This window comes from Leucoraja erinacea, chromosome 26, assembly GCF_028641065.1.
Source record: "Leucoraja erinacea ecotype New England chromosome 26, Leri_hhj_1, whole genome shotgun sequence".
Classification (NCBI taxonomy): domain Eukaryota; kingdom Metazoa; phylum Chordata; class Chondrichthyes; order Rajiformes; family Rajidae; genus Leucoraja; species Leucoraja erinaceus.
The window spans coordinates 15,086,719-15,108,118 of record NC_073402.1 but is presented as its reverse complement, the minus strand read 5'-3'; the positions used below and the strand labels follow the sequence as shown (position 1 = coordinate 15,108,118).

General features: G+C 43.3%; 2 protein-coding genes across 14 annotated transcripts in view; both read left to right on the top strand.

Moving 5' to 3' along the window:
- The first annotated feature begins 2,268 nt into the window (after positions 1–2,268).
- Positions 2,269–10,256, top strand: LOC129709678 (interferon alpha-inducible protein 27-like protein 2A). The gene is made up of 6 exons (XM_055656190.1): positions 2,269–2,423; positions 2,765–2,871; positions 5,027–5,053; positions 7,889–7,924; positions 8,592–8,753; positions 9,839–10,256. The coding sequence occupies exons 2-6, from the start codon at positions 2,820–2,822 to the stop codon at positions 9,925–9,927; spliced, it is 366 nt and encodes a 121-aa protein (XP_055512165.1). The 5' UTR covers positions 2,269–2,423; positions 2,765–2,819; the 3' UTR covers positions 9,928–10,256.
- A 2,909-nt stretch (positions 10,257–13,165) lies between these two features.
- LOC129709676 (interferon alpha-inducible protein 27-like protein 2B) overlaps positions 13,166–21,400 on the top strand; it is a 46,580-nt gene continuing 38,345 nt past the window's right edge. For 3 of the 13 annotated variants that reach the window (XM_055656180.1, XM_055656179.1, XM_055656187.1), the window contains exons 1-7: positions 13,166–13,321; positions 15,282–15,388; positions 16,398–16,523; positions 17,481–17,606; positions 18,586–18,735; positions 19,978–20,013; positions 20,708–20,857. In XM_055656180.1, the coding sequence (XP_055512155.1) occupies positions 15,337–15,388; positions 16,398–16,523; positions 17,481–17,606; positions 18,586–18,735; positions 19,978–20,013; positions 20,708–20,857 (640 nt within the window). In that variant the 5' untranslated portion in view covers positions 13,166–13,321; positions 15,282–15,336. Of the gene's footprint in view, positions 13,322–13,469; positions 13,918–15,281; positions 15,389–16,397; positions 16,524–17,480; positions 17,607–18,585; positions 18,736–19,977; positions 20,014–20,707; positions 20,858–21,400 lie in introns of those variants that run through there. The other 10 variants (XM_055656183.1, XM_055656181.1, XM_055656182.1 and 7 more) reach the window with 10 other exon arrangements.

The following is a 21,400-nucleotide window of genomic DNA, read 5'->3' as shown; positions in this document are numbered from 1 at the left end:
GTTCCTCTCTTTCAACAGCCGCTGGACCTCCCGGGTCATCCAGGGCTTCTGGTTGGGGTAGACCCGGATGCGTTTGTCCACTGTGACCGTGTCCATGCAGTTTTTAATGTAACACAGTACACTATCTGTGAACACCTCCAGGTCCCGGTGTTCAAACACCTCCCAGTTGGTCCTGTCGAAACAGTCCTGCAGCTGCTGAGAAGCACCATCAGGCCAGGTTGTGATGGTCTTTGTAATAGTAGGAGCGGTTTTCCTGAGGGGGGCATATGCAGGAATTAAGAGCAGGGACATATGGTCAGACTGGCCCAGGTGTGGTAGTGGTCTAGCCCTGTAGCCCAGCTTGATGTTGGAGTAGACCTTGTCCAGGGTGTTAGCTCCTCTTGTAGCACATTTAACATGCTGGTAGAATTTGGGCAGCATTTTCTTCAAGTCCGCGTGGTTAAAGTCCCCTGCTATGATGTGAACACCGTCAGGATATATGCTCTGTTGGCTGCTAATGCTACCATACAAATGACCGATAGCCGAGTTAGCATTAGCATCCGGTGGTATGTACACAGCAGTTATCATGACAACAGTAAACTCTCTAGGGAGGTAAATGGGCCTGCATTTAACAGTCGCATACTCCAGGTTTGGGGAGCAGTGACTGTCCACAATCACTGTGTTTGTACACCAGGTGTTATTCACGTACACACAGAGCCCTCCACCTCTGCTCTTACCAGAGTCTCTTGTCCTATCATGACGCTGTGCTGTGTAGCCTGCTAGACGGACTGAGCGGAGGTTTTCAGCAAAACGATGACCGAGTCTGTGCTTGGTCTCACCGATATAGGTCCACCCCTGGAACAGCGGATACAATAGATGGAGTTGAAGGTGGTGCACCTCTGACTCCCCTGGAAAGACTGTCAGTGTCCTTGGATGGAGTCGAAGGGGGAGGTACAGGGACAGGTGTTGCATCTCCTGCTGTTGCTGGGGAAAATACCTGGGAATGGGGTGGTTTGGGTTGGAAGGGACAAGTTAATCAGGGAGTTGCGGAGGGAACAGTCTCTGCAGAAAGTGGTAATGGGTGGAGATGGGAAGATCTGGCTAATGGTAGGATCCCGCTGGAGGAGGCGAAATGTTGGGAGGAATATGTGCTGTTACATGGCTCAATTGTAATCATGTGTTATCTTTCCACTGACTGATTAGCATACAACAAAACCTTTTTCACTGTACCTTCACTGAACTGAACCAGGTGTTTAAGAAAGAACTGCAGATGCTGGAAAAAGCAAATGTGGACATAAATTGCTGGAGAAATTCAGCGGGTGAGGCAGCATCTGTGGAAAGAAGGAATGGTGACGTTTTGGGTTGAGACCCTTCTTCAGAACTGTACTGGGGATCAGCCAGCAGGTTTAGCCTGATTGTTCCTTCAACTCACAATTGATCTGATCTTTAATCTGCCCCTACAGTATACATCTAACACTGGGTGCAGGAACATTGTTAACTGGCCCATTCCAGACTGCAGGAATACATGCAGTGGGAGGGAACTGAAGCTTGGTGCAGCCAATGCAATACTGTCGGGAAAGACCACAGTTTTGGGTAGTTTTATTGCTGGATATTGAAGGGTAGAATTCAGTGGGGGCATCCTTCAAACAAGGGCAGAGAGATTATCCCAGGGGGACCACATGTGTGGCAATGGTGTTCTTAGTTTGGCCTAGTTTAGTTGAGAGATACAACGCGGAAACAGGCCATTTGGCTTACAGACCACGCCGACCAGCGATCCCCGCACGCTTACATTATCCTACACCAGGGACAATTTACAATTTACCAAGGCAATTACCCTGCAAACCTGTAAGTCGTTTTGGAGTGTGGGAGGAGACCCAAGACCCCGGTAAAAACCCACACAGGTCACGGGGAGAACGTACAAACTCCATACACACAGCACCGTAGTCAGGATCGAACCAGGGTTCTGTTCGGGTGCCAACACAACTCAATAGGACACTATGGAATGTACAGACACTGAGACAATGAGAAGACTTTTTGCAGGATTAATGTTTTTTTTTACATTAATAAAATTTATTACTGAAATTTAAAAAAGACACCGTGGGGTACAGATCCCAGTTCAAATGAATTCAACTGAGTCAGGCTGGGGGTGGAATCGATTTCAGTGTGACTAGAGATGTAAATAGATCCCAAACAACTCTCGCTGGAAACCAAGCAAAACAAACAAGAGCCAATGTTCTTCGAACAATTCCTCTAGGTTTCGTTTCAGATTCCAGCATCTGCAGCCTTCTGTGTGTTTGAGGAAAACGAAACTGAACTTAATGACGCGGTTTAGTTAAATAACGCAGTCGCAGTCGAAGCAATTTTCCGGAGACAAACTGTGTCTGTGCACAACCTACGCTTGGAGTCAGATTACAAGTGCAGTTTGCAGCATATTCTAGCCTTTGGTGAGTGTTTTGCTATTTTGTGCTGGATTTGGGTTTAGCAGCAAGGACATGTTGATGCAGTGATTCAAGGCAGAATTTAGTTTCCAATTATATGACTTTTCCATAATGCTATTTCTATATTCATTGTGTATGCATCAGTGTATTTATAAAAGGGACGACGTTGACACTTATTGTGTAGGAAGGAACTGCAGATGCTGGTTTACAAAAAGCTGGAGTGACAGGGAGCATTTCTGGGGAGAGGGAATGGGTGATGTTTCAGGTGGAGACCCTGCGTGCTGAGTGAAGAATTCACACACAATCTTTGCTTAAAACTTTTTTTTAATGTAATTTACTTCACACAGGAAAATCACATTGCATTGAATCCTGCATTATTGATCCTTGAAGATATTGTGAAAAATGCTGCACCTGGTTTACACCGTGTTGCTCTTATCTGCTGCTTTCAATACAGGTGAGAAATGAATGCATATAATGATCCTGATTGATTTAAAATAATTGAGCATTAATAGTTATTTGTAGTGTTCTAGATACTGTGTAACATTGATCCTACCACCAGCTTACTGAACAGTCTCTCTTTAATAGTAAAATTATTTTATTAAGAACTAAGTGAGCTGTAAAGTTGCATTGAGAATTTTAAAAATACTGAATAGGTATCTTGAACCTAAGATTTAAAAATGTAATAAAAACAGAAAATGGTGGTATTACTCACCAGGTCAGGCAGCATGTATGAAGAATGAAACAGGTTTAATCTTCCTGGTTATCAGAAGATCTCCAACCTGAAATATTAATGTGATTTATCTTTCACAGATGCTGCATGACCTTCAAAGAGATTCCAGCATTTTCTCATTACATTCCAGATTTCATGAATCTTACAGCTTCTTTGTTTTTTAGAAATGAAAGGGTTGGGAACAGAAGGAAGCAATGTTTAGGCATTTGGGACTCGATACTTTCTAGACTCCAGATGCCCAAAGTATTAACTCCACAAACTTCATTCATTAACACACTGTATGTGGGATATGCTTGAGTTTTGGGTGCAAATTCTTCAGCTATTAGGGTGGCACAATGGTGCAGCAGTAGAGCTGCTGCTCACAGCGCCAGAGACCTGGGCATGATCCTGACTATGGGTACCGTCTGTGCTGAGTTTGTACATTCACCCTGTGTCTGGGTTTTCTCCGTGTGCTCCGGTTTCTGTCCGCGCTCCAAAGATGTCCTGGTCTACAGGTTAATTGGCTTCTCTAAATTGACCCTAGTGTGTAGGACATGGAACTAGTGTATGGGTGATCGACAGTTGGCGTGGACTTGGTGGACCAAATGGACTATTTCTACACTGCATCTCTGAACTCTAAACAATCGCATCAAAAGTAAAAGTTAGAGGGGAAATAAACGACCTAACAATTGAAGTTGGCGACATTACCACCTAAATGGGGAAATAGTCCAAAGGAGGATTGAGAAAAGGTATAGGGGGGTTGCATGTAAGGTCATCGGGTCAAAGGGCATGACACACGGAGCAGCTCAATCCATCTGGGGGACATGGCAGCTTCCGGCATACACTGTTATCACACAAAGCATGTACTTTCTTACCTGTTAAAAAACGCCAAAATTGTAAATATTTGCGCTGTAAATTATTGTGGAGCGTGACTGAGCACTCTGAATCAAATGCTCCAGTATCTTTGCTCTGAACCCGAGCACCAAGGTGTAAACGGCCGAAGGGGCGCATCCCTCGGGTCAGCCCCGACTCACCCCCCAAGGTCAGCGCTGGCCGGCCACTGCCGCCCTCCGCCCTCCTTCCCCCTGTGCAGCCGCACTGTCACGGGCTATGGGTCTGCAGCGCCGACACACAGGGCTGGATGGAGCGGGGCCGCAGCTCCTGGCATCAGACATACGGGAACAAAAACCCGGAAAGGTCCCGGTGCACACCCCCACCACCGACCACCCGACAACATCCCTGTCAGCTGCAGCAGTTTTGGAGACAGTCTGGTCCCTCCGCCCACCCAGAGTCACTGACGCGCTGCATCTGCATCCCCCCCCCCCCCCCCCAGACCCCCGCATCCCACCCCCCGGCCGTGGGGATAGACAGCCCGGGGTCTGCGAGTGTAGAATCAGTCAATGTGGAGTCCAGATGCTGGGAAAGAAGACAGACCTGTTACACTATAAAGATTGGTAGGTGCTTACCTGCAGTTCACCGTGTGTACTCCAGTTGGCGTTGCATGGCAACAGTACGGGTCGGGGGTCGTGACCCGACTGCTGATGCAACCTACCTATTAACAAGTGACCAAGAGGGGCACAATTCAAAGGACTGGAAGAAAATCATTCACATAGAATGAGGATGAGCACGGATGGAAGCTTAAGATCCCTGAGACCCATCAAAATGGAGAACATTGAGAATAAAATTTGTGAGGTAGATAACAGTTAGAAATTATTACCCAAGATGTAGTGTAATTTGTGATGGACAATATCAATATTTTCACCAAAAGACGACGTGTTGGAGGAAGTTAACACATCTGGCAAGGGAATGGGGGATTGGTGAAATAGTTGGCGTGAGTGTTTGTATATGAAAAATAAATATTAAAATGATCTCATTCTGCTATTAATCTGCTCTTTTATAGGTTCAAGCCTACCTTCGTTTGACATAGGTAACTTCCATTTCTTTCCACTCAACCCTCATCTTCTCACCCTCCTTTCTCCCAACATAATGCATTTGTATTAATTTTAACTGTTAATAATTGTGCTGTAGGGAGGCGCTTGCTTTGCTTGCATTTCTTTCCTTTTTCATGTGTTCATTGATACAAGAGCTGGCGGACTGAATGTGGAAGCAATTCCCCACTTTGCAGCAGCACAACGGATTTAAGACTCAGATTCACTTTAATGTTCTATGCACCAGGGTGCAAGGAAATTCCTGGTTTGCATGAAGCTCCCTAAGTAAACAACGATGAATACAAAAGAGCAGAGTGGTTCAAAGATACGTGGTTCTGCAAGTGACGTTGATTAAGTTTTGTACCTAAAGTTATAGTTTTGAGAAAACTGCCTTGTGACTCTCATAACCCTTGATTCCCCATTATCTATAACATGAGCAAGATTATCCTACTCTTGTATTCTATCCATCCTGCACATTCACTTATTTCTAGAGGAGGGAAAAGACGGGGACTAATAAGTTGCCTCCATCACAGTGAGGATGTGCTTGGTGAACTCACTGTGGTGGATGTTTAATTTGTGTTTATTGTATGTTTTGTTTTTATTGGTTCTTTGTATGACTGCAGGCAACATAATTTCGTTCAGACAATGACAATAAAGGAATCTAATTCTAATTCTAATTCTAATTATTACCCTCAATACCTGAAGTTAGTAGCCTATGGAGCAACCTTTTACAGGAATTCTGATGAATGCCTTTAAATAACCTGATAACCCCACCCAGCTAATTATGCCCTATCATATTATGGTTTTCTCAGTGTATTTTTTATAATTTCCTTAATAATGGTCACCAACACCAGATGTCAGTCTAACCCTCCTCCCTTTTCTTTCCCTCTCCCTTCATGGATAGTATATTCTATTTAGAGGTTTCCAATCTATTAGAAACTTTGCAGCATCTGGAACATTTTGTAAGATCACTATCAGCAGCTTAGATCCCCTTTCTTACAGAATTGCTTAAGAATCTGTTTTAGTTTTTCTTCCTTGTTTATTCTCATTTTATTATCTTCCTCCTTTAAACATTAATTGTGTCTGTCATTAATTACACTTGTATCATGAGGAAAAGTAGTAATAATAATAATACATTTTATTTTTGGGCGCCTTTCAAGAGTCTCAAGGACACCTTACAAAAATTTAGCAGGTAGAGGAAAAACATGTAAGGGGAATGAAATAAATAGGAGAGACATGACTAGTACACAAAGTAAATACGGAATTCAATACAAAACACAGCATGAGGCAATTAGTGCACAGATGAAAAGGGACGGCACGTGGGGCTAAGGATAGGCAGAGGTGAACAGATAGCTGACAAACAGGAGTTGATATGGGAGAGGGGGGGGTTGTGGGGGGATTTGGTGCCAAGGTAGATCTGGGTGTCATCAGCGTAACAGTGGAAGTCCAGATTGAAGTGGCGGAGTATCTGACCAAGGGGGAGGATGTAGATGATAAAGAGGAGGGGGCCGAGTACGGAGCCTTGGGGAACGCCTTGAGTGACTGTGGCTGTAGCAGAGGTGTGGTTGTAGAGAGAGATGAATTGGGATCTGTTGGAAAGGTAGGAACGGAGCCAGCTGAGTGCAGAGCCTTCAATGCCGAGGTCTTTGAGTCTGGTGAGCAGGATGTTATGTTTCACTGTATCGAAGGCTGCGCTCAGGTCGAGGAGGATGAGGATGTTGAGGGAACCAGTGTCAGCAGAGGTGAGGACGTCGTTGAGGACTTTGAGGAGAGCAGTTTCTGTGCTATGGAGGGGGCGAAAGCCAGATTGGAGGGGTTCAAGTAGGTTATTCGCAAGGAGGTGGGAATGAAGTTGCGACGCAACGATACGCTCCAGGGTTTTTGAAAGAAAGGGGAGGTTTGAGATTGGGCGGTAGTTAATGAGAGAGGAGGGATCAAGACCAGGTTTCTTTAAGATTGGTGTGACAGCAGCAGTTTTGAAAGCGGAGGGGACAATTCCTTGGGACAATGAGGAGTTGAAGAGATTAGTGAGGTAGGGGCAGAGAACGGGGAGGCAAGACTTCAACAGGGGAGTGGGGAGAGGGTCGAGGGAGCAGGTAGTGGGTTTGGAAGAGCTGATGAGTTTGGAGATTTCAATAGGGGTGACCAGGTCAAACTGGGAGAGGAAGCAGTGTGGAGGAGGGGTAAGGAGGTCAGGAGATGTTAAAAGGAGGGGCCTTGGTAGGTGGTGGAGTAGATGCTGGGGAGTCGAGTACAGGGGATAAAGATTGATAGATGGTGCTGATTTTATCAGCGAAAAAGTGGAGGAGTGAGTTGCAGAGATCCGGAGTAGAGGTAGGGAGAGTTTTGGCTTGAGGCTTGAGGAGGTTGCCCACTGTGGAGAAGAGGGTTCTGTGGTTTAGGCAGGGGTCGGTGAATATGGAGGAGAGGTAGGCAGATTTTGCAGAAATTAGAGCATCTTTGTAGTCAGTGAGGTGAAGTTTGTAAGGTTCAAGGTGGCCTGTGAGAGATCATTTATTTGTAAGTCGTTCGAGTTGGCGACCAGTCTGTTTCAGTTTAGTACTTTGGACATTGCAGAAATAACCTGCAAAAAACCTGCAGAGAGATATCATAATTTAGCATGGTCGACATGTTACAAGTATAGCCATCAGATCAAATGAGAAGGTAGACACAAAATGCTGGAGTAACTCAGCGGGACAAGACTGGGTGACATTTCGGGTCGAGACCCTTCTTATTTCCTACAGATTTTGTCCGCTCCAGGTCAAAATGAGAATCTTGCATTTGGTCTTATTGAATACTCGACTAATGTTTGTATTTTGTCCTTGCATTTACAGATTGGTCGACAGTTGCCTGGGTTGCTGGAGGTGCAGGTACATAAACAGCTTACATTGATGGAACCTTATGACATATTCTTGAACTTTCTCAAAGTGTTTACAAGCAGTCACTGTTGTTACCAAAGCAGATGCAGCAACCAATTTGTGGGTGGAAATGGCTCATGAACAGGAAATGAAGAAATAACTACCTATGGCATTTATTTCATGAGTTGCCCAGAGCTGGAGTCCCTGTCTACTGCTGTTCATTATATGTGACATCCTCTGTTGCACTGTGGAAGCAAATGGTTAATTTGAAGCCTTATCTCAGCTAAAGAATAAGCCCTTTGACAAATTGGGTTTTCCCTAGCACTCCAATAACTGCACTTCAACTGGATGTCACATTATCAATTGGCATTCAAAGATGGTGGCACAGTGGTTATAATAGTTGGTTAGTGATCTAGACATTACAGTTCTTTTCCCTCCATTCAAAGTCAATAAATAAACTGGAATTGATCAAAGTTATTAGTTCTCATTAATCACCACAAAATAAATAATTCACCAATGTCCTTTAGGGGAAATTATCCTTTTTACTTGGTCTCCAGATCCACCAAATATGGTTGACTCTTAAATTCACATTGGTAGCTGCCAACAGTCCAAATGCATTGGTGTATATAACACACATTTTTAGTTCTCTTATCACCTCATTTTATGTCCTACTTTGCAGTTACTGCAGTGGTTGCTGCCCCACTTGCTGTCGGGGCACTCGGGTTCACTGCCGCTGGAATATCAGCTGGATCTGCGGCAGCAAGTGCGATGTCCACGTTAGCTGTTATGAATGGAGGAGCGACAGCGGCTGGTGGTATTGTGGCAACTTTGCAGTCTGCCGGTATGATTTTATGCTTTTTATTATGGCACCCTTTGTTCCAAAGTCTTTCCAGATTATCCATTTTGCCGGACAAACTTAGGTCACGTTATAATGATACAACAATGTACCTCTGACCCACTCATTATTCCTCTCCCATGTCACTGAATAATCATGGACTGCCAGAAACCTAAATAAAACCAATATTAAGTGTGTTTATGCTTGACACCACGACTATCACTTGGACCATGGTTCTAATCCATAGCTACTGTTATATATAAGCAAGATAAGATTGGAATTACATATAGCCGAGGGATTACCACCAACAGCTGCAAACAAAGAACTAATTTGGGACGGAAAGAGCATTCGCCACACGCAGCGCCATCTGTGGCCGCCCAGTGAACATCATGTCACCTCTCGTAATTTAAAGGAGGTGCCGGACCATCAATAGTTGGAAAATCACTGGTGGACCTGTATTGCTATATGTTTAGTTATGTGTTGCTTAGTCGGCACAGTTGCTCGTAAGTTAATGCTGCTACCTGCCACATTTGATTCTAACTACTCTTGCTGTCAATGTGAATCTTGCACATTCTCCCAGTGATTGTGTGAGCTTCCTCTGAGTTTTCCAGTTTCCCTGTGCTGATGAGTTAACTGCCAACTATAATCAGTTCCAAATCTTAGTGGAAGGCAGGAAAATTGGGGAGCAAATGTCATGTGGACATGGGCTGTTGGGGAATGGGATCGATAGTCATGTACTGTAGCCCAGTTGGTAGAGTTGTTGCCACACAGAACCATAGACACTAGGCTCAATTCTGACCTCGGGTGTTGTTTGTGTGGAGTTTGCACGTTCTCACATGGGTTTCCTCCCACAACCCACAGACGTGCAGGTTTATAGGTTGATTGGCCTCTGTAAATTGCCCCTAGTGTGTAGGAAGTGGATGAGAAAGTGGGATTTCATCAAACTTACCATATTTGATCGATGGTCGGTGAGCCGAAGGGCCTGTTTCAATGCTGTGTCTCTAAACTAAACTCATAACTAATTATGCTGAATGTCTTCTTTCTATGTTGTGGGAAAATATGACAAATATATTTTTCTTCTATTCTTAAAGGAGCCATTGGATTAACTGCAAGTGCAACGGCTGCTGTGGCGGGCACAGGCGCTACTGTTGGCTATGCTGCCAAATCAGTTATTGAGTAGTCTTCAGATGAAAATTGTGTTATAATGTTGAACGGGTGGGGTTTTCTATAAGTTTATCACTAAATGCACTCCAATGTGTTTTTGCCTGGTCCATTCTGAGAATAAAATTATCTGTTCTGGATCATCAGATTGTTAATTTCAGATGAACAAAAGCCTGTCCCAGAATAAACATTGCAAGGTTACATTTCTCATTGAATTGTTGCAATAACATTGACAGGTCGAATGGAGACTTTTGAAAATGTTGTTAACATTCACGTTTTTCTTCAATGCTACTGTTCAAGAGTGATTCTAGATGAATACAAAATAAAAAAAAATGTTATATCACAATATTCTATCTCAGTATATGAAGTCATTGGGGAAAAATGTATATGGTGTTGATGAAATCTCTACAAACTGTTCTAACATCTAATGTTAGGGTGTGAGGGGTTCTGGGGAGAATGCAGGAGAATGGGGTTGAGAGGGAAAGCTAGATCAGCCATGATTGAATGGCGGAGTTTACTGGATGGGTCGAATTGCCTAATTCTGTTCCTAGAATTTATGAATGTTGCTCCGTAAGTGGTCTTACAGGGCTCAAAATTAACGGTTGCCAATGGCCAGCTAAAGCCAGCTAAAGTCCCGCAGGGCAACATAACAGCCGTATCATTTTTCCCAGCTTGGCAAGCGAAGGAAAGTTTGACTGATGCGGACGGCCTGATGCAAACTGTGCTGGCATTTCTCAGAGAGATCCTGCCTTATCCTTGATCCCTGCCTTGCCCTGTGGAGTCCCTGTGGAGCGTCAGTGTCTGACCCACGTAAAACAGTCACTGACGCTCCGTATTCGCCGAAAAAATTGCAAAGAAACAGGCCCTTAAGCCCAGCATACCCTCACCTACCTACCTCCCTTGGTTTGGCTGATATCCCTCGAAACCTATCCTATCTATGTACCTGTCTAAATTTTTCTTAAATGTTGTGATAGTACCTGCCTCAACTACCTCCTCTGGCAGCTGGTTTCAAACCCCTACCACCCTTTTTGTGTGAAAATGATACCCCTCAGATTTCTATTAAATCTTTCCTCGCTCACCTTAAACCTGTGTCCTCTGGTTCTCGATCCCCCTTGATTTCTGACTTTGACCATCTCCTGCAGAAGAAGTCCCACAGAATCAAACATTTTCTCCTCTGGAGGATGGACCACTGATTCACAGGCTTGTGATCAAAGGTGTTTAGGAATAAACTGCAGATGTTGGTTTACACCAAAGATAGACACAAAATGCTGGAGTAACTCAGCGGGACAGGCTGCATTGTGGATAGAAGGAATGCGTGACGTTTTGGGTCGAGACCCTTCTTCAGACTGACTGCAGGGGAGAAGGAGTTCCAGAGATAAGAAAGTATAAGAGACCAAAAGAAATGAAGATCAAGGACAATGTAGAATAGATCATTGTTAGCTTGGAGAAGGTGAGAACAATGCAAACATAAAATGTAATCAGTGTGACAGTCAGACTGGTGTTAGAACTAGGTGGGAGGAGGGATGGAGAGAGAGGGAAAACAAGGGTTACTTGAAGTTAACAAAGTCAATATTCATACAGCTGGGGTGTAAGCTGCCCAAGCAAAATATGATGTGATGTCCTCCAATTTACACTGGGCCTCACTCTGACAATGGAGGAGGCCCAGGAGAGAAAGATCAGTGTGGGACTGGGAGGGGGAAGTTAAAATGTTTAGGACCTGGGAGATCAGGTAGGATTAGACGGACTGAGCGGAGGTTTTCAGCAAAACGATCACCGAGCCTGCGCTTGGTCTCACCAATATATAGAGTCCACACCTGGAACAGCGGATACAATAGATGAAGTTGGAGGCGGTGCAAGTGAACCTCTGACTCACCTGGAAAGACTGTCAGTGTCCTTGGATGGAGTCGAAGGGGGAGGTACAGGGACAGGTGTTGCATCTCCTGCTGTTGCTGGGGAAAGTACCTGGGAATGGGGTGGTTTGGGTGGGAAGGGACAAGTTAACCATGGAGTTGCGGAGGGAACAATCTCTGCAGAAAGCGGTAATGGGTGGAGATGGGAAGATCTGGCTAATGGTAGGATCCCGCTGGAGGAGGCGAAATGTTGGGAGGATTATGTGCTGTTATATGGCTCAATTGTAATCATATGTTATCTTTCCACTGACTGATTAGCACACAACAAAACCTTTTTCACTGTACTTTCACTGAACTGAGCCAGGTGCTTAGGAAAGAACTGCAGATGCTGGAAAAAGCAAATGTGGACATAAATTGCTGGAGAACTTCAGCGGGTGAGGCAGCATCTGTGGAAAGAAGGAATGGTGACGTTTTGGGTCGAGACCCTTCTTCAGAACTGTACTGGGGATCAACCAGCAGGTTTAGCCTGATTGTTCCTTCAACTCACAATTGATCTGATCTTTAATCTGCCCCTAAAGTATACATCTAACGCAGGGTGCAGGAACATTGCTAACTGGCCCATTCCAGACTGCAGGAATACATGCAGTGGGAGGGAACTGAAGCTTGGTGCAGCCAATGCAATACTGTCGGGAAAGACCACAGTTTGGGGTTGTTTTATTGCTGGATATTGAAGGGTAGAATTCAGTGGGGGCACCCTTCAAACAAGGGAAGGGAGATTACCCCAGGGGGACCACATGAGTGGCAATGGTGTTCTTAGTTTGGCCTAGTTTAGTTGAGAGATACAACGCGGAAACAGGCCATTTGGCTGACAGACCACGCCGACCCGCGATCCCCGCACGCTTTCATTATCCTACACCAGGGACAATTTACAAGTTACCAAGGCAATTACCCTGCAAACCTGTACGTCGTTTTGGAGTGTGGGAGGAGACCCAAGACCCCGGTGAAAACCCACATAGGTCACGGGGAGAACGTACAAAGTCCGTACAGACGGCACCGTAGTCAGGGTCGAACCAGGGTTCTGTTCGGGTGCCAACACAACTCAATAGGACACTATGGAATGTACAGACACTGAGAAAATGAGAAGACTTTTTGCAAGACTTATGTTTTTTTTACATTAATAAAATTTATTATTGAAATTTAAAAAAGACAACGTGGGGTACAGATCCCAGTTCAAATGAATTCAACTGAGTCAGGCTGGGGGTGGAATCGATTTCAGTGTGACTAGAAATGTAAATAGATCCCAAACAACTCTCGCTGGAAACCAAGCAAAACAAACAAGAGCCAAAGTTCTTCGAACAATTTCTCTAGGTTTCGTTTCAGATTTCGGCATCTGCAGCCTTTTGTGTGTTTGAGGAAAACAAAACTGAACTTAATGACGCGGTTTAGATAAATAACGCAGCCGCGGCGCCAGGTGCAGTTGTCAAAGTAATTTTCCGGAGGCAAACTGTGTCTGGCCACAACTTGTGCTTGGAGTCAGATTACAAGTGCAGTTTCTAGCCTTTGGTGAGTATGTTGCTATTTTGTGCTGAGATGGGTTTAGCTGCAAGGACATGTTGATGCAGTGATTCAAGGCAGAATTTAGTTTCCAATTGTATGACATTTCCATAATGCCATTTGTATATTCAATGCGTATGCATCAGTGTATTTATAAAAGGGACGACATTTACACTGTTATTGTGTAGGAAGGAACTGCAGAAACTGGTTTACAAAAAGCTGGAGTGACAGCGAGCATTTCTGGGGAGAGGGAATGGGTGACATTTCGGGCAGAGACCTTTCGTCAGACCGGTTAGCAATAATGGAAACGAGAGATATAGTCGGTGATATAGAAAGGCCATTGTTAGCTGTTTAGCTGTGTAACGATAAGCTAGTGTGACATGGGTGGGGAAGGGATAGAGAGAGAGTGAATGTCGGGGCTACCTGAACTGAGACAAACCAATATTCATACCACCTGGCTGTAAGCTGCCCAAGCGAAATATGAGATGCTGGTCCTCCAATTCACGTTTAGCCTCACTCTGACAATGGAGGAGACCGAAGACATAAAGGTCGTATGTGTAGCAACAGGGAAGTAGAATTAAAGTGTCCAGCAACCAGGAGATCAGGTAAGTTCAGGCGGACTAAGTGAAGGTGATTCGCGAAACGATCGCCCATTCTGGGTTTGGTCTCGCCAATGTATATCTTGAACAACTGATACAGCAGAGGTTGGTGGAGGTGCAAGTGAACCTCTGCATAACCTGAAAGATCTGTTGGGGTCCCTGGACAGAGTCGAGGGAGGAGGTAAAAGGCCAGGTGTTGCATCTTCTGCGTTTGCAGGGGAAGGTACCTGGGTGGGGAGGGGGTCGTTTGGGAGGGAAAGGATGAGATAGCCAGGGAGTTGCGGAAGGCGGAAAGGGGTAAGGATGGGAAAATGTGGCTAGTGGTGGAATCCTGATGGAGGTGGTGGAAATTTTGGGGGATTATGTGTTGTATGCGACAGCTTAACAAAGGCAAGGAATACACTTATTGTGTCACTAATTTAATTGTGCCATTTGTACCAACAATTAAACTCTCTTGAAGGTATACCACCAAGGGACGCCGCACGATGGCTATGGCAAACCATATTCCTCCTATGTTGCAAAACATACTTGGCTAATAAATTATGATTATGAAACGACAGGTCAATCAGCCTAATATATGCAATTAGCAAACTGCGTGACTCCATTATTGAGGAAGATATATGGAAGTGAGCAGACTCCAGACTCCTGTCTTTTTGAGATGGAAAGTGTGTTTGACCGATTTGCCAGAGTTCATTGAAGATGTGACTCGAGGTGGATGAAGGGGAACCAGAGGGTGGGATGTATTTGGATTTCCCAAAAATACATTACACCTTGAACCAATGGTGTAAAACTTAATTTTTGAACATATTTTCACTGACCAGACAAAATTTGAAGCAAGACAAAAATGCTGGAGAAACTCCATTTCGTGGCCTGCACTCTGCTGGAAATGGAATTTCAAGGTATAGCTGTGAGTCAACTGCCAGCTCACCAGCCGTGAGTGAGTGAGCTGCCTGCACACCAGGCGTGAGTGACTGAGCTGCCAGCCCAAGAATCCATTTGGCCCACAATGTCCATACTAATCCTTTGGAAACCAGTCCCTTCATCCCACAACACCCATACTAGCACTGAAGAAAGTCCCGTCCCTCCCACAGGCCACCAATATTGGAATTGGTGGAGAGGTGGAATATTGCGTTGGGGGACCAGCCCTCCCATGTGAATATGGGACACAACGGGTCCCACTTAGTCTAGTATGTGTATAGGAGCAGAATTAGGCCATTTGGCCCATTATGGTTGATCTATCCTACAATCAGATATCTTTCCCTCAACCCCATTCACCTTCCTTCTCCCCATAACTGCTGACTTCTGCTGAGTAAGGTATTTGTGCACAATCTTCGCTTATAACTTATTTTAATGTAAATTACTTCACACAGGAAAACTACATTGCACTGAATCTTGCATTATTGATCCTTGAAGATATTGTGGAAAATGCTGCACCTGGTTTACATCGTGTTGCTCTTATCTGCTTCTTTCAATACAGGTGAGAATTGAATGCATATAATGATCCTGATTGAGTTAAAATAATTGAGCATCTATATAATTAAAAGTCAAATCTTGACCACCACCACTGCATATTGTTTTTAAAAAACACGCTACCACTTACGGCTGTGATTTTTGGCCATCTTACTCAGATTCCCCCTTTGCTGAGCAGGACAAGAGGATTTTTCCCATAGATGAAAAATAAATGACTTATAAAATTTAAAAAAATGTTGAGATTATCTCCCCTGTCAGTCACGCCATGAAGGCCACGCCCCTTCTGGTGGGAGGGGGAGGGACTATAAAACCCGGAAGTGTGGATGTGCCTCAGTCTCTGCGAGATGGGGGAGCGCGAGGTCACAACTCTCAGTCTGAGCTGTGAATATCACTGAACACTGAATACATGGCTACTAAACTGTGAGTGCCCTTAATGTGGTTTGAAAATGAAAATGTGGTTGGTTTGAAAATGCAAATGTGGTGGTGGTTGGTTTGAAAAAGCAAATCAAATGTGGTGCTGGTAGGTTTGAAAAAGCAAAGCAGATATGGTGCTGGTTGGTTTGAAAAAGCAAATAATTAAAAGTCTAGATTTGACCACTTCATGTTTGCACTGTATATTGATTTTTGAAAAAACGCTAGCTCATGGCTGTGATTTTTGGCCATTTTACTCAGAGTCCCCATCCGCTCATGACGCGTAGACCATTTCACGCCGGGTGGCACAGTGGTTATAATAGTTGGTTTGTAATCTAGACATTACAATTCACATCCCTCCATTCAAAGTCAATTAATAAACTGGAATTGGTCAAAGTCATTAGTTCTCATTATTAATCACCACAAAATAAATAATTCACCAATGTCCTTTAGAAAAATCTTCCCTTTTTACTTGGTCTCCAGATTACCAAATATGGTTGACTCTTAAATTTTCATTGGTGGCAGCCAACAGCCCAAATGCATTGGTGTGTTATCACACACATTTTTATTTCTCTTCTCACCTCACTTTATGTCCTACTTTGCAGTTACTCCAGTGGTTGTTTCCTGGCCACTCTGGCTCACTGCCGCTGGAATATCAGCTGGATCCGATGTAGGTATGAATGGAGGAGCAACAGCGGCTGGTGGTGTTTTGTCAACTTTGAAGTCTGTCGGTATGATTTTATTATTTTTATAAAGAAAACTAGACTAAGTGGGACTCGTTGGGTCCCGGTGAGAGGGGGGAGGGACTATAAAACCCAGAAGTGTGGACGTGCCTCAGTCTCTGCAAGATGGGGAGCGCGATGTCACGACTCTCAGTCTGAGCTGTGAATATCACTGAACACTGAACACATGTCTACTAAACTGTGAGTGCCCTTAATGTGGTTTGAAAATTAAAATGTGGTTGGTTTGAAAATGCAAATGTGGTGGTGGTTGGTTTGAAAAAGCAAAGCAAATGTGGTGGTGGTGGTGGTTGGTTTGAAAAAGCATATAATTAAAAGTCTAAACTTGACCACTTCCTGTTTGCACCGTATATTGATTTTAGAAAAAACGCTAGCACTTATGCCTGTGATATTTGGCCATCTTACTCAGAGTCCCCGAGCGCTCATGAGGTGCACTGAACACTGAACACATGTCTACAAAACTGTGAGTGCCCTTAATGTGGTTAATAATTAAATCAAATAATTAAGTCTAAATTTGACCGCTTCATGTTTGCACTGTATATTGATTTTAGAAAAAATGGCAGCACATGGCTGTGATTTTTGGCCATCTTACTCAGAGTCCCCATTCGCTCATGAGGTGTAGACCATTTAATGCAGGGTGGCACAGTGGTTATAATAGTTGGTTTGTAATCTAGACATTACAGTTCACATCCCTCCATTCAAAGTCAATTAATAAACTGGAATTGGTCAAAGTCATTAATTCTCATTATTAATCACCACAAAATAAATAATTCACCAATGTCCTTTAGGGAAATCTACCCCTTTTACTTGGTCTCCAGATCCACATATATCCAGATATGGTTGACTCTTAAATTTTCATTGGTGGCAGCCAACAGCCCAAATGCATTGGTGTGTTATCACACACATTTGTAGTTCTTTTATCACCTCACTTTATGTCCTACTTTGCAGTTGCTCCAATGTTTACTGACGGGCCACTCGGGTTCACTGCCACTGGAATATCAGCTGGATCCGATGTAGGTATGAATGGAGGAGCAACAGCGGCTGGTGGTGTTTTGTCAACTTTGAAGTCTGTTGGTATGATTTTATTATTTTTATAAAGAAAACTAGACTAAGTGAGACTCGTTGGGTCCCGGTGAGAGGGGGGAGGGACTATAAAACCCGGAAGTGTGGACGTGCCTCAGTCTCTGCAAGATGGGGGAGCGCAAGGTCACGACTTTCAGTCTGAGCTGTGAATATCACTGAACACTGAACACATGGCTACTAAACTGTGAGTGCCCTTAATGTGGTTTGAAAATGAAAATGTGGTTGGTTTGAAAAAGAAAAGCAAATGTGGTGGTGTTGGTGGTTGGTTTGAAAAAGCAGATAATTAAAAGTCTAAACTTGACCACTTCCTGTTTGCACTGTAAATTGATTTTAGAAAAAGTGCTAGCACTTATGCCTGTGATATTTGGCCATCTTACTCAGAGTCCCCGTCCGCTCATGAGGTGCACTGAACACTGAACACATGTCTACAAAACTGTGAGTGCCCTTAATGTGGATTAAAAATGAAAATGAAAATGTGGTTGGTTTGAAAATGCAAATGGGGTGGTGGTTGGTTTGAAAAAGCAAATAATTAAAAGTCTAAATTTGACCACTTCATGTTTGCACTGTATATTGACTTTAGAAAAAATGGCAGCACATGGCTGTGATTTTTGGCCATCTTACTCAGAGTCCCCATTCGCTCATGAGGTGTAGACCATTCCATGCAGGGTGGCACAGTGGTTATAATAGTTGGTTTGTAATCTAGACATTACAGTTCACGTCCCTCCATTCAAAGTCAATTAATAAACTGGAATTGGTCAAAGTCATTTATTCTCATTATTAATCACCACAAAATAAATAATTCACCAATGTCCTTTAGGGAAATCTACCCTTTTCACTTGGTCTACAGATCCACTAAATATGGTTGACTCTTAAATTTCCATTGGTGGCAGCCAACAGCCCAAATGCATTGTTGTGTTATCACACACATTTGTAGTTCTTTTATCACCTCACTTTATGTCCTACTTTGCAGTTGCTCCAATGTTTACTGCCGGGCCACTCGGGTTCACTGCCACTGGAAAATCAGCTGGATCCAATGTAGCAAGTTTGATATCCATGTTCGCTGGTATGAATGGAGGAGCAACAGCTGCTGGTGGTGTTGTGTCAACTTTGAAGTCTGTCGGTATGATTTTATACTTTTTATAAAGATAATTGTGTAAAGCAATTAAGAATCTTGCTCTATATTTAATCACTAGCCCTTCTGATACAAGTATAAGCATATGGCTATGTTTTTTGAGGTCCAGTGGTTCCTCAGTTGGTTATTAATTGTGGATAGTGATGAACAGTAATTAGCAGCATGGTTAATATAGCTGAGTGGGCATCCTATTAAAATTTTACCTCAGATTTTTTTTAATTCAAAGTGGAACTGGTAAAATACCAAGTAAAAGCAAAAGCAATTGAAATCAAATGTTGGCAATCATTAGATTTTAAATCAGAAAAGACTTAAAAGGACAAATAGAGAGAGATCATTTTAAGAGTGAAGAAGAGAAAACATTCATGTTGAATCCCTGACATTGATGGCCTGAATGTACTTTTCACTGTCATTGAATATCGGAAATGGAGTGCAGCACCGAATATTGCAGAAGGGAAATAATTCATCTTAGGTCACAAAAGAAGAGACAAACTGCTGAATTACCCCGTGGGTCAGGTAGCATCTCTGGAGAACATAGATAGGTGACTTTTCTGGTTGGGATCATTCTTCAGTCTGAAGTTTTCCAGAGATGCTACCGCACCTGCTGAGTTACTCCAGCACCTGGTGTCTTTTTTTTTTGTAAACCAGCGTCTGCAGTCCCTTGTTTTTCAGTGTTAATGATTGTTTTACCTTCACCCACCCTTTTTTCTTCTTATTCCCCATTATTTGTGGTAGGCTTTTCTTGGCTTCCATGTGGGGAGAGACACTAAATATTGATTCACTATCTCATCTATGGCACCGTTTAAATGTCCAATGGCTAGTTTAGTTTATTTTCCTTTCTTACAAAATTGCTTATGAATAAATTATGAAATTTTCCTTCCTCGTTTATTCTCATTTTATTCTGTTCCTCTTGTATACATTAATTGCGTCTGTCATTATTTACACGTGTATCATGAGGAAAAGTACTTGGACATTGCAGAAATAACCTGCAAAACACCTGTAGAGAGGTATCATAATTTAGCATGGTCGACTTGTTACAAGTATAGCCATCAGATCAAATGAGAAGGTAGACAAAATGCTAGAGTAACTCAGCAGGACAAGACTGGGTCACATTTTTGGTCGTGACCCTTCTTCTTTCCTACACATTTTGGCCGCTCCAGGTCAAATGAGAATCTTGCATTTGGTCTTATTAAATACTTGCCTAATGTTTGTATTTGGTCCTTGCATTTACAGATTGGTCGACAGTTGCCTGGGTTGCTGGAGGAGCAGGTACATAAACAGCTTACATTGATGGAACCTTGTGACATTTTCTTGACCTCTCTCAAAGTGTTTACAAGCAGTCACTGTTGTTACCAAAGCAGATGTAGCAACCAATTTGTAGGTGGGAATGGCTCATAAATAGGAAATGAACAAATAATGAGCTGTGGCATTTATTTTGTGAGAAATGTTGCCCAGAGCTGGACTCCCTGTCTACTGCTGTTCATTATATGTGATATCTTCTGTTCCACTGTGGAAGCAAATGGTTAATTTGAAGCCTTATCTCATCTAAAGAATGAGAAAGAAAGAATTGACAAATTGGGTTTCCCCTAGCACTCCAATAACTGCACCTCAACTGGATGTCACATTATCAATTGGCATTCAAAGATGGTGGCACAATGGTTATAATAGTTGGTTAGTGATCTAGACATTACAGTTCACGTCCCTCCATTCAAAGTCAATTAATAAACTGGAATTGATCAAATTTATTAGTTCTCATTATTAATCACCACAAAATAAATAATTCACCAATGTCCTTTAGGGGAAATTACCCTTTTTACATGGTCTCCAGATCCGCCAAATATGGTTGACTCTAAAATTTGCAATGGTGGCAGCCATTACCTTAGCCAACAGCCCAAATGCATTGGTGTGTTATCACACACATTTTTAGTTCTCTTCTCACCTCACTTTATGTCCTACTTTGCAGTTGCTCCAGTGGTTGCTGCCTGGCCACCCTGGCTCACTGCCGCTGGAATATCAGCTGGATCCGATGCAGCACGTATGATGTCCATGGTTGCTGGTATGAATGGAGGAGCGACAGCGGCTGGTAGTGTTGTGACAACTTTGCGCTGTGTTGGTATGATATGATGCTTTTTATAAAGAAAATTGAGTAAAGCAGGGATGAATAGTGAGATTAAACGAGAACTTACCAGTTTGAAATTTGATCTTTATTTTATGAGGAGTTACGATGAGCGATTACGTGAAGAACCCCGCCAGTCCGCATGCGCGTCAATCTTCAAAGCAGCAGTGTGAAATCACAGATAACAGTAATTGAAGTAACATAGTAAGATTATAGAACTAGACCTACCAGATGACCTTTATGATATGAGGGCTGGGAGCGGTGGGCACGTAATCGCTCATTATAACTCCTCATAAAATAAAGATCAAACTTCAAACTGGTAAGTTCTCGTTTAATCTTACTATTTTACTTCGGAGTCACGTGAGTGATTCCGTGATGATTTCAAAGCTCTGTGATTTCATGCTGTAGGTACGAATCCAGGCGTCTCACACTGCATCAGTTGACCCAGGATGAGTGAATAATGAGCAATGCATTGAAACGTGGTACAGATTAACATGTTGATGCTTTCATTCATAAAAGAAAAACAATAGCGACCCCTCT

Excerpts from the sequence above, each read along its gene's own strand:
- LOC129709678 (XM_055656190.1), top strand. The coding sequence starts at position 2,820 with ATGCTGCACCTGGTTTACACCGTGTTGCTCTTATCTGCTGCTTTCAAT. Across the intron at positions 2,872-5,026 it reads ATCTGCTGCTTTCAATACAG|GTTCAAGCCTACCTTCGTTT; the intron begins GTGAGAAATGAA and ends GCTCTTTTATAG. Across the intron at positions 7,925-8,591 it reads CTGGGTTGCTGGAGGTGCAG|TTACTGCAGTGGTTGCTGCC; the intron begins GTACATAAACAG and ends CCTACTTTGCAG.